General features: G+C 35.6%; 1 protein-coding gene across 2 annotated transcripts in view; it reads left to right on the top strand.

Moving 5' to 3' along the window:
• The first annotated feature begins 1,601 nt into the window (after positions 1–1,601).
• LOC127871299 (probable ATP-dependent RNA helicase DDX28) overlaps positions 1,602–11,649 on the top strand; it is a 35,877-nt gene continuing 25,829 nt past the window's right edge. The window contains exons 1-4 of one of the 2 annotated variants that reach the window (XM_052414074.1): positions 1,602–1,667; positions 6,603–6,720; positions 7,827–8,186; positions 11,310–11,423. In XM_052414074.1, the coding sequence (XP_052270034.1) occupies positions 6,646–6,720; positions 7,827–8,186; positions 11,310–11,423 (549 nt within the window). In that variant the 5' untranslated portion in view covers positions 1,602–1,667; positions 6,603–6,645. Of the gene's footprint in view, positions 1,668–1,793; positions 1,931–6,602; positions 6,721–7,826; positions 8,187–11,309; positions 11,424–11,649 lie in introns of those variants that run through there. The other variant, XM_052414075.1, reaches the window with a different exon arrangement.

Raw genomic sequence — 11,649 nt, 5'->3', positions numbered from 1 at the left:
GTCAGAAATATGCTTGCTCCATTTTCTCCCTTGGATGAGGATTAATTTATGGATGATAACACAAAACAAGGTACAATCCAATTCTTTATTGCTCTACTGAGTTCGAAACGTATAATGCTTTTATATTTCATCATTTAATATAAATAATGATCACCCGCGCGATTCCTGCCTAATTAGTTTGCCTCCATATCTACATAGGCTGCGCTAAAAGCTGCGTTTTCCATATATATATATATGCTGCGCTGTCAGCTGCCTTCCTGTTTACGCATTTAATTTCAAGTAGAAATCTAATTATTTAAATAATTTGAAAGCAATAAAATGTGTAAAATGTGTATATCATTAATAAAATAATTTTAATACAAATTAGTATTCTTTTATTTAAACTCGTTTACATTTGTGTGCTTTGAAGATTAAATTCAACTTGTTCGATATTCCGATTGAAAATATATTAGGTTAAAAGTTTTACAATAATATGGACCTTATATACTTTTATACATATAATGTTAATTAAAACCTTCGAATTATTGATACAGAGTCATTCATTTTAAAATTTCACAAGTTTTTGATTTCTATTTCCATACTGGCTGCGTATTCCTTCTATGTCTATATTGGCTGTGTTTTCCTTCTATTTCTATATTGGCTGCGTTTTCCAACGATATCTATATTGACTGCAACGATGTCTATATTGGCTGCGTTTTATGCCGATAAGGCAGCCTGCAATTTGCAGCGATGTCCATATTGGCTTCGATGAAAACAACATTGCGTTTAATCTATACATACATTAAATATACATACAGTTATACAATTATATTATCTCAATTTTAATTATTCAATTGTGCTCATAAAAACACATTATGTCTTCATCTTGATACAGAACATCTAGGTTCCTAAATTCATATAAATAAATTCTCAAAACAATTTCATTAGTTTCAACGGCTTAAATGCTAGATAGTTTTTATTTAAAATCAATTTTGCCCATCATCGCGAAACATTGACCTAATCTGTTTTCTTCCTTTTTATATATTGTCGGCGATAAAAGCTGCGTATTCGTTAATGAGTTTAAAACGTATAAAGCTTTAATATTTCATTATTTTAAACAAATAGGGATAACCATCGCTCTTAATTTAAATTAGAATTTCCTATTATTCGAATAAGTTTCACGCAATAAAATGTGTATATACAGTCATATTTTTTTTATTACAACTTTATATTCTTTTTTATTTATATATCGTATACATCATGCGAAATAAACCTCCCGGTATAATATTCAACTTCAAATTGACTGATATTCATTTTTAGAATGTTCTTGGTTCATAAATTCAACGAAATGCAATACAACTTACAAGTATTAAATTAGTTAAATATAGCACATTCATTTTTAGAATGTCCATGGTTCATAAATTCACCGAAATGCAATAAATTAATTAGTTAAATATAGCACATAAACTATATTGCATATCGTCTGCGTATTCCTTCTTTGTCTATATTGCCTACGTTATCTATATTGACTGCAACGATGTCTATATCTGCTGCGTTTTATGGCCCGATAACACAGCCTGCAATTTGCAGTCTGCGCTAAATGCCGCATTTTATACACACCCACGAACAAGGGGGACAACTTTATCAGACAAAACGTGAGGTTTCGTCTTTGAACTTTAAGGTGACAGGTAATTTTGCCTTCAAAATTCCCTTTAGATCTTAGTTAGTGTACATAATTTAAGTCACATAACTCCGCGGTAAACAACACATCAGTGTAAACTGTATAGCCTATATGCGACTCATAATTCGACTTCAACATTAAAAAAAAGTCAAAATGGACTCCATACACAACGGTCTGCATTAAAAAAAAGTTATCAGGACCCACTGGCGTTTATTAAGTTTGCTGTACGAAAACTAACATTTTACGACAGGTTGCACAATCAGGACTAAAGTATGTTATAGTAATACTTACTTTTAAAACAAAGTCAGGCAATAATATAATGTGGTTGACATTAATTTATCCAAAATCATGCCATTTTATTAATCTTAATATTCATTCTTTTTAAAAGCTAAACTGATGAACTTTGGGTAAATGTTTTAAGCCATCACAAAGTGTGTTTTTTTTGCATTCAAAATCGTATCCAGTTATCGGCCCCATTCCCAATGGAAAAAGTGTATATAATATTTTTCCCACATGTGAGTTAAAACTTCCCAATGGTAGGTTGCCAATTTTTTATATTTTTTTTTTCACAATATTTTGTTCATCACCCATCCATATAAGTTCAACAATAGTTGCAATTATCCATCTCCCAGCTATTGATACTCCGGGTCGCTGTGATTTGGCTTGCAACTGGTTACAGCACTTTAATCGGTAATATTAGCAGCATAAATTGTTTTCTTGTATAATAAACACAAACAGATCATATATATTTCACTAATGCACAAATGAAAACATCTTAATTTGTTGTGTTTCCATAATAATGATATTAATCCAAATTTTCAAACACATCATTGAACGGTTCATAAAAATGTGTACATTATTGCAATGGAAAAAGCCAAGTGTTCGTAATTAAAAAATACATACACTATCGATTATCTCCGGAACCCCCGCCCCACGGAATGGATCCAGTGTGTAATCAACCATTCATAAAACATAGACTTTTTACAAAACCTCCGTAAGATAAATCGAATCTTCAACTGCTTTTGGTTTGATAACGGTTTTTTATCAACTTTTTGTTTTGAGCATAATTATCCACAAACAACACGCAAATTCAGGGCTTTTTTTCCGTCTGTGAGAGTGGCCTTTTCTTTCACAATTAAAGGAAATTTCGTGACTCATATTTTCACAATTTCAAGAAGTTTGCGACTCAAATTTTCACAATTTAATGAAGTTTGCGACTAAAATTTTCACACTTTTAGAAAGCTCGCAACTCATCCTTTTACATTTCGAACAGTTCGCAACTCATTTTTTCACAAAATGGGAAGGCCAAGGCCGCTTCACAAAAACATGGGAAAAAAAACCTGAAATTGATATCGATGGTAACAGGTATTGTGTTTGTTACGCTGTTTTAGGTTGAGACTAATTCTTTACATTGAATATGGTTTAATCTTAACTATATGATTACCTCCTCTTCAAAAGATTAGCAGAAAATTTCAGTTCTTGAACAGTTCTCTGGTAAAAAAAATGTTAAACGTATGGCCTTTTTATACGCCCGTTTTCAAAATGGGACGTTTTATAAGTTCACCCTACATACATGTCCACAGCAGTGTCTGCACTCTGATTCATACAGTTTTCATCCCATCTTCACCAAACTTGGTCAGAAGTTGTATCTACACAATATCTAGGTCAAGTTTGAATACAGGTAATGCCAGGTCAAAAGCTAGGTGACGGGGTCACTAAGTGCATTTCAAACAGTAGTCTCCATTCCATAATTCAAATAGTTTTCATCAGATCTTCACTAAACTTGGTCAGAAGTTGTATCTAGACAATATCTAGGTCAAGTTCGAATATGGGTCATACAGGGTCAAAAACTAGGTCACACGGTCATTTAGTGTATTTCAAACAGCAGTGTCCGCACTCTAATTCAAATAGTTTTCATCCGATCTTCACAAAACTTGGTCAGAAGTTGTAGCTAGACAATGTCTAGGTCAGGTTCGAATATGGGTCATGCCTGGTCAAAAACTAGGTCATGTTGTTGCTTAGTGCATTTCAAGGATTAAGCATGGTGTCCGCTCTCTAATTGAAGTAGTTTTCATCCGATCTTCACCAAATTTGGTCAGAACATGTGTCTTAATGATATCTAGGTCAAGTATTATAAAGGTCGTGCCGGGTCAAAAACTAGGTCACGAGGTCACTTAGTGCATTTCAAGCATTTAGCATGTTTTCTGCTCTCTAATTAAAGTGGTTTTCATCCGATCTAGTTGTGTCTAGATGATATCTAGGTCAAGTTCAAATATGGGTCACGCCGGGTCAAAAAAATAGGTCATTTTGCCACTCAAATGGTAAAGTTATCAAGTTGTCCAAAACCTTCAAAAGGGCGTATCTTATGACAGTTTGGCACTCTTGTTTCATTTTCTTCTTGTCTATCATTTCAGGTTCCTTTTATTTTTAGCTCACCTGAGCACAACATGCTCATGGTGAGCTTTTGTGATCGCCTTTTGTCGGTCGTGCGTTGTGCGGCGTCAACATTTGCCTTGTCAACTCTCTAGAGGCCACATTTTTTGTCATATCTTCATGAAATTTGGTCAGAAGATTGGTCTCAATGATACCTTGGTTGAGTTTGAAAATGGTTAGGTTTGCTTGAAAAACATGGCTGCCAAGGGGCGGGGCATTTTTCCTTATATGGTTACAGTAAAATCTTGTTAACACTCTAGAGGCCACATTTATTTTCCGATCTTCATGAAACTTGGTCAGAAGATTTGTCCCAATGATATCTTGCATAAGTGTAAAAATGGTAACCTTCGCTTGAAAAGCTGCCAAGGAGCAGGGGCTTTTTTCTTTATATGGCTATATATGGCTATAGTAAAATCTTCATGAAACTTGGTCAGAAGGTTCATTCCAATAATATCTTGGACGAGTAAGAAAATGATGCCGGTTGGTTGAAAAACATGGCCGCCATGGGGCGTGGCATTTTCCTTATATGGTTACAGTAAAACCTTGTTAACACTCTAGAGGCCACATTTATTGTCCAATCTCCATGAAATTTGGTCAGAAGATTTGTCTTATAGATATCTTGGATGAGTTCGAAAATGGTAAATGCTTGAAAAACATGGCTGCCAAGGGCGGGGCATTTTTCCTTATATGGCTATATATGGCTATAGTAAAATCTTGTTAACACTGAGGCCACATTTATTGTCTGCAGCCAATTGTATAAATATGGATAACTTTAGCCAATCAAAAAAATAATCTTTATTCAGATAAAGATAACCAAAGTGAAATACCTTTGCTAAATCTTATCAAAAACGCAAACAAAACTCGCACCTGTTCGGATATCTATTTGTTTATACAATCGCTAACCAAAAAGATATCCTAAAATTGAAGATAACCAAAAGTTCTCTGCTTGCTGGATAAAAATTATCCAGTTTTATACAGTTGGCTGCTGATCTTCATAAAACTTGGTCAGAAGATTTATCCCAATAATATCTTGGGTAAAGTTCAAAAATGATGCCGTTTGGTTGAAAAACATGGCCGCAAGGGGGCGTGGCATTTTTCCTTATATGGCTATAGTAAAACCTTGTTAGCACTCTAGAGGCCACATTTATTTTCTGATCTTCATGAAACTTGGTCAGAAGATTTGTCCCAATAATATCTTGTTATCTCAGTTGAGCGACTTTGGGCCTTTCAGGCCCTCTTGTTGACATTATTGACTTCATAATAAATACATACATGTAAGTCAGTGGTGCTATGCAGCCACTCTTGTGCTTTTTGTGAATCTCTGAGATATCAGTGTTGTTTATTTTGTCCAGGAGTTTTTCTGCTACTGAAAAAAGGCCGTGAAACGGACCCAATCCCATTTTGCAAACGGACTAGATCCCAAACCGAAATATAAAAATAATTCCCAATTAAAAAACAAAATGGCTTATGATTATTATTATTATATTTCAATTTTATTTCATAAACATCTAACAAGTATAAAACTACATGTATAATTTATATGATTGTGTTCTCCTTATTGTCCCCTACCGGTGAAACCGGAGAGGACTTGTGGTTTGAGCTCTGTCTGTCTGTCTGTCAGTCACACTTTTCTGGATCCTGTGATAACTTTAAAAGTTCTTCATATTTTTTCATGAAACTTGAAACATGGATAGATGGCAATATGGTGATTATGCATGTCATTTCATTTAGTTCCTACTTCAAGAATTCTGGTTGCTATGGTAAGAAATAAAATTAAAAAAAATTCTGACAATGGTGGAGTTTCACCGGTAGGCGACCACATTGATCGGCAATCTCATGTTTATATTATTGGCCTGATGTGTCAATATTTTGTGATAAAAAATGTCAATTTGGTCCATTTTGTTGATGAAAAATTCCCATATTTGCCATTTTATGGATTTAAAAAATCCCAATGTGACCAACCTCCTTTCCCCAAAATGGCTAGAAACCCCCTGCTGTCATCCATATATTATGTTACTGTCTATGTAAATAAAGAGGCTTCCTTTTTATCCAATATTGGAAGAAGTGTTGGACATCTACACTGCAAACTGCTTCAAAGACCCATTTTTAGCAAATCAAGGATCTGAACTTAGTGATTCTCTGGACTATTTTGTTTTTTAAAAACTTTTTTAAGATATTACATTTTATAACCACAAACATGTTCAACAGGTTTGGTGAAGAGCAGACAAGAACAGTTAAGGTCAAATTAAGATATTTGACCCTTGTGATTTTCAAATGTGACCTTGACCACAAAATGGAGTCTCAAATATTTGACCTTGGACTTGATTCATACCTTGGCTTCTGCACATTGTCTTATTGACTGTTTTCCTACCATCCACTTTTGATTTGTGGCAGAGGACTAACAAGGATATTTGGATTGTATTGTTCTTTCCTGATCTTCTCCAAACTTGACCCTTGAAAAGATTGCTTTAAACCTAGAGAGGGCTTAACAGCTATTGTTTTGTTTCAGTCACTTGGGATAGAAACAGATTACAGAATATCTCTTGAGAGTAATGTTAACATGGAGCAGACTGAAAATGCTGGCCAGTCGAGGGATATCATCCTCCATGAAGCATGCAGCAAGAAATGTATGTGAAATATCAGCCTCACTCTGAGAAATGTCTGTGAAATATCAGCCTCACTCTGAGAAATGTATGGGAAATATCAGCCTCACTCTGAGTAATGTATGTGAAATATCAGCCTCACTCTGAGAAATGTCTGTGAAATATCAGCCTCACTCTGAGAAATGTCTGTGAAATATCAGCCTCACTCTGAGAAATGTATGTGAAATATCAGCCTCACTCTGAGAAATGTCTGTGAAATATCAGCCACACTCTGAGAAATGTCTGTGAAATATCAGCCTCACTCTGAGAAATGTATGTGAAATATCAGCCTCACTCTGAGTAATGTATGTGAAATATCAGCCTCACTCTGAGAAATGTATGTGAAATATCAGCCTCACTCTGAGTAATGTATGTGAAATATCAGCCTCACTCTGAGAAATGTATGTGAAATATCAGCCTCTCTCTGAGAAAACAGGCAGGGGTTTTTATCTGATTTTAGGGAAAGGGCCTGGCCTTATTTTGAGGGGAAAAAAATTGCGCGAAATGCCGGATTTTGGGGGGAGAAAGTCACGCAAAATGCCTGATTTTGGGGAGAATAAGGAAAGTCTTAACTAATCAATATAACATATTTTACTGTTTTTAAAACAAATTCAAGGCAACAGATAATTTAATTATGCATAATGTTTTATTTTCTACACTGGATCAGGTTACCTTATGTATTAAAAGTTACAAAAAAAAAAAAAAAAATTGGGGGGGGGGTGGGGTGGGAAATGAAATCTGGGGGAAAATTTACCTGCTGAGGTGAAAAAAAAAACGGAAGGGAAAGGGCCGTTTTTCAGCGGGTCACAAAGAAGGAAAAAAAGCCCTGACAGGGAATAATGCATGCGTCATTAATAAAGTGTCATCTAGCGAAAAGTGTTGTGCCTGATTTGCCTGTGAAGATTGCACTGGCTTATCTGAGACAACACTATGCACATGCATTAAGCCCTATTGTTCCAGAACAAGGCTCCAGTATGTTGGTCTTCAGTTCATCTTTTCTTGAACAAACTGCATGTATTTTACAAATTTGTAGCATTCTGTAAGTCTGTTTTTAAAGCATGTATTGTTCTATACTTCCGTGCTGTGTTCAGGAGACAGGAGAGGGGTACCAGCGTATCACGGTTCCCCAGTGTGTTCAGGAGACAGCCAAAGGGTACCAACGTATCATGGTTCCTCAGCATGTTCAGGAGACAGCCGAGGGGTACCAGCGTATCACGGTTCCCCAGCGTATGATGGAGCGACTCCATAGGCACAATCTCCGCATAGAGAAGGAGAAGGCACTCAAGAAAAGGCAGAATCTCTCCTCCTTGATGATTACTACCAAACGACGAGAGTTCCAGTTCTATAGGGGACAGAAATTTGACGTCTTTGATCCAAAACAACTGGCCTCTCATGGCTGGAAACATCGACAGTGTGGTGATGACCATTTCACCATTCTCTGTCATGCTCCGGTGTGTATTAATTATTATCTAGAGATTTGACATGAGAACATTGTTATGCCCTCGAAGGAGGGCATATAGTGATCGCACTGTTTGTCTGTCTTTCCGTTACACTTTGCGTTTAGGTTTTGAAAAATGCTCATAACTTCTATGTTGCTTCAGATGTAACATTCATATTTGGTATGCATGTGTATATAGACAAGGCCTTCCCATACACACACGAATTTTGACCCCTTTGACATTGACCTTGAACTTAGGGTATGCGTTCAGGTTTTGAAAAATGCTCATAACTTCTATCAAAGCGATTATCGGGGGCATATGTCATCCTATGGAGACAGCTCTTGTTCTTGTAAAATTTGTCATATTCAAACATTCCACAATTTTCCATTAAAGTAGTTGTTTAGTTCTTTTTGAATACATACTAAAATAAATATTTAAATGTAGTGCCAGTAATTTCAAACAGTCAAATTATTTTATGTCCAAACATTAGTTTTGTGTGAAAGGATTCTACAGAGGAAAAAATAATCAACCAAAAGATTTTAGCAATAATTTTTCTTTAAATCCATGTGTGTCTTATTTGTTCAACCCTTCAAAGAAGCAGTAGAACATTGCTTTGCACCTGTCCGTCAGTTTGTCTGTCGGTCGGACTATTAAGTTTCCACATGACAGTGCCCCAGATAATTATTTGGGAAATAGGGTTTTCACCCATTGATTTTAAAAAATAAGGTGATTTCGGTCTTGAAATAGGGTGAAATGAGTTATAAAAATTCATACCTTAAAATCTTTGCTGCTTTCCCCGTTGAATAAAAGCCAATCTCGGTCACTTCAACGTATCCATTCAGATTCAGATTACTTCTGCTGAAGCTGCACACTTGTATTGATTCAATAAAACTTTAAACAGTTATAATTAACTGTCATAAACTGATGTTTCATCACATCTTTAATTCTTGAAACTGTGCATAATATAAACTTCAAACTAAAAAAATAGATAACACGAATGATTTGTCACTTAATGGCTCTTGCTTTTTTGGTTTAAAAACTTTGCTATCGATTGATATTTTGGCGCAACAATTGCGGACATCTTTCAACCTCTCTTAGACATTTTTATTTTGCATCGTTGTAGAAACTAAAAGTACAGACGCTTTACAGATACATGCACAATGAGCGATGGATTAAATCAGATTAAAAACGCATGTTTGTCGTAAATAATTTGGTCAGATGCTGTAATTAACTATGAAATCTAGTCCGCAGAGCGTTTGAATAACTTTGACTGTTTTCCTGCTCCTTCATCCAGACGCTTGCTGAATAAAAGCGACGTCGCATTACGATAATAATTGCAAAGAGGATATACCGAAAATGAGCAAAGAATTTTCTATTGAAGCTATTGTATCGTACGCATTGAATTTTAGGAATGTGTGTAAACGTCAAATTTGATGCTTTTTCAATACGCATGATATTGTATTTCTTTGATGTTTTTAAACATTTTAAAAGGATGAAAGACGCATATACGCAGCTTACCTGGGGCACTGACATGATATTTAGAGAATGTTTTGACCTATATGCAAACAAGTGTGATGGTTGTAGGCAATGGTGATGCCTATTGATTTTGAAGTCAATTAGTGTGATGGTTATAGGCAAGGGTGATTCCTATTGATTTTGAAGTAAATTAGTGTGATTGCTATAGGCAAGGGTGATGCCTATTGATTTTGAAGTCAATTAGTGTGATTGCTATAGGCAAGGGTGATGCCTATTGATTTTGAAGTCAATTGGTGTGATGGTTATAGGCAAGGGTGATGCTTATTGATTTTGAAGTCAATTGGTGTGATGGTTGTAGACAAGGGTGATGCCTATTGATTTTGAGGTCAATAGCTCCAAGGTCAACGTCACTGGGGTTTTGGTATAACATTTGTTTCAGTAAGATATCTTGAGAACGCTTTCACCTATAACAATGTAAATTGGTACTAATGGTTTCAGGGGAACATACTATCATCTAAATTGGTAAATAGGTTACTTGGGAGAAACGGAATATTTATCAGACGTGCTCTGTGAAAAGGGGGTTTAATGCATGTGTGTAAAGTGTCGTCCCAGATTAGCTTGTGCAGTCCGCACAGGCTAACCAGGAACAACACTTTCCGCCCAAACTGGATTTTTGCTAAGAAGAGACGAAAAAAAAAAAAGCAGAAAGTGTGGTCCCTGATTAGCCTGTGCCTACTGCACAGGCTAATCTGGGACGACACTTTATGCACATGCATTAAACCCCCTTTTCACAGAGCATGGCTCTTATGTTTTTATTTGGAGGTCAATAAGTGAAAGGTCAAGGTGACTGGGGATTGTTACTTGTAATTTGTTTCTTCACCATATTTAGATAACCTTTTGAACATTTATCATACCTATTGGCATGCTGGATACTAGGGAGAAAAGGAACATTCCTACACAACAAAGGTCAAGATCGTAGGGGCATGCAATACAAAAGAACTCACAGCAATTGCAAATATTGACAACCCAGCTTCAGGGCAGGGAGCATACATGTACAACGAACATCTAGATATTGTTCATACTTTTGTTAATCATATGTCTTCATATTTACAATTGTTCTTACACCCAGTTTGTTTTACAATTTTCTGTATGAACAATGCTATCTTGATAGTTAAATATCTGGTATATATGGACCATACATTTGTATATACCGGTACTAATAACTTTAAAACCTTTTCCTTAATCATTTTAATAGACTTGCGACACATGAACCCTCACATCATGTGTTTAGTACTCAATTTATGGCGTTTATGTTTTCATTTTCTGTCGGCATTTAATTTAGATCGTTTTAGATGCAGTTTTGGTTTGAGATTAATTCTTGACTAAGTGTTAGGTTTGGCTAGCCTACAAACAGGTTCAACCCCTAATGCCTTTCATTGAATGTTCCAAGACGGTGATCCCTGTTTTTATCATTGTATGTTTATAGTTGATAATATGGTATAACAGTAAAGGATAAGAAAAAGAATTTCATTGTTTGTTACATTAAACAGTTAAGTTTAAAAAAATCAATACCAACCTAATTTTATTTAGTACTTTACCCAAAACACACAATTTAGTTTTTTGGCCTTATCAAATCTGAGTGTATCATGATTGTATCAGAATCCAGCTGTGGTAGCAGATGATGGCATCTTTAGCTTCAAGGACATGGAATTGCATGAGAAGTTACAGCTTTTCTTGGCATCTCAAAAATTGGACTCACCCACTGAAATACAGGTAACAGACCATCTCAAAAATTGGACTCACCCACTGAAATACAGGTAACAGACCATCTCAATTTGTGGACTCCCCCACCAAAATAAATATAAGATACCCCTTTTGTAGTCGTCAGGCTTGGGACATGTATTAGCCAACCTAATCTTAGACTATGACTTAGAATGATAATCAATCATAGACTAAGCCTTGAAAAAGAAATCTTCAGTGTATGGAGGCTATAACTGTT

The sequence above is a fragment of the Dreissena polymorpha genome, chromosome 3 (assembly GCF_020536995.1).
Source record: "Dreissena polymorpha isolate Duluth1 chromosome 3, UMN_Dpol_1.0, whole genome shotgun sequence".
NCBI lineage: Eukaryota > Metazoa > Mollusca > Bivalvia > Myida > Dreissenidae > Dreissena > Dreissena polymorpha.
This window is presented reverse-complemented; position numbering and strand designations above follow the sequence as displayed.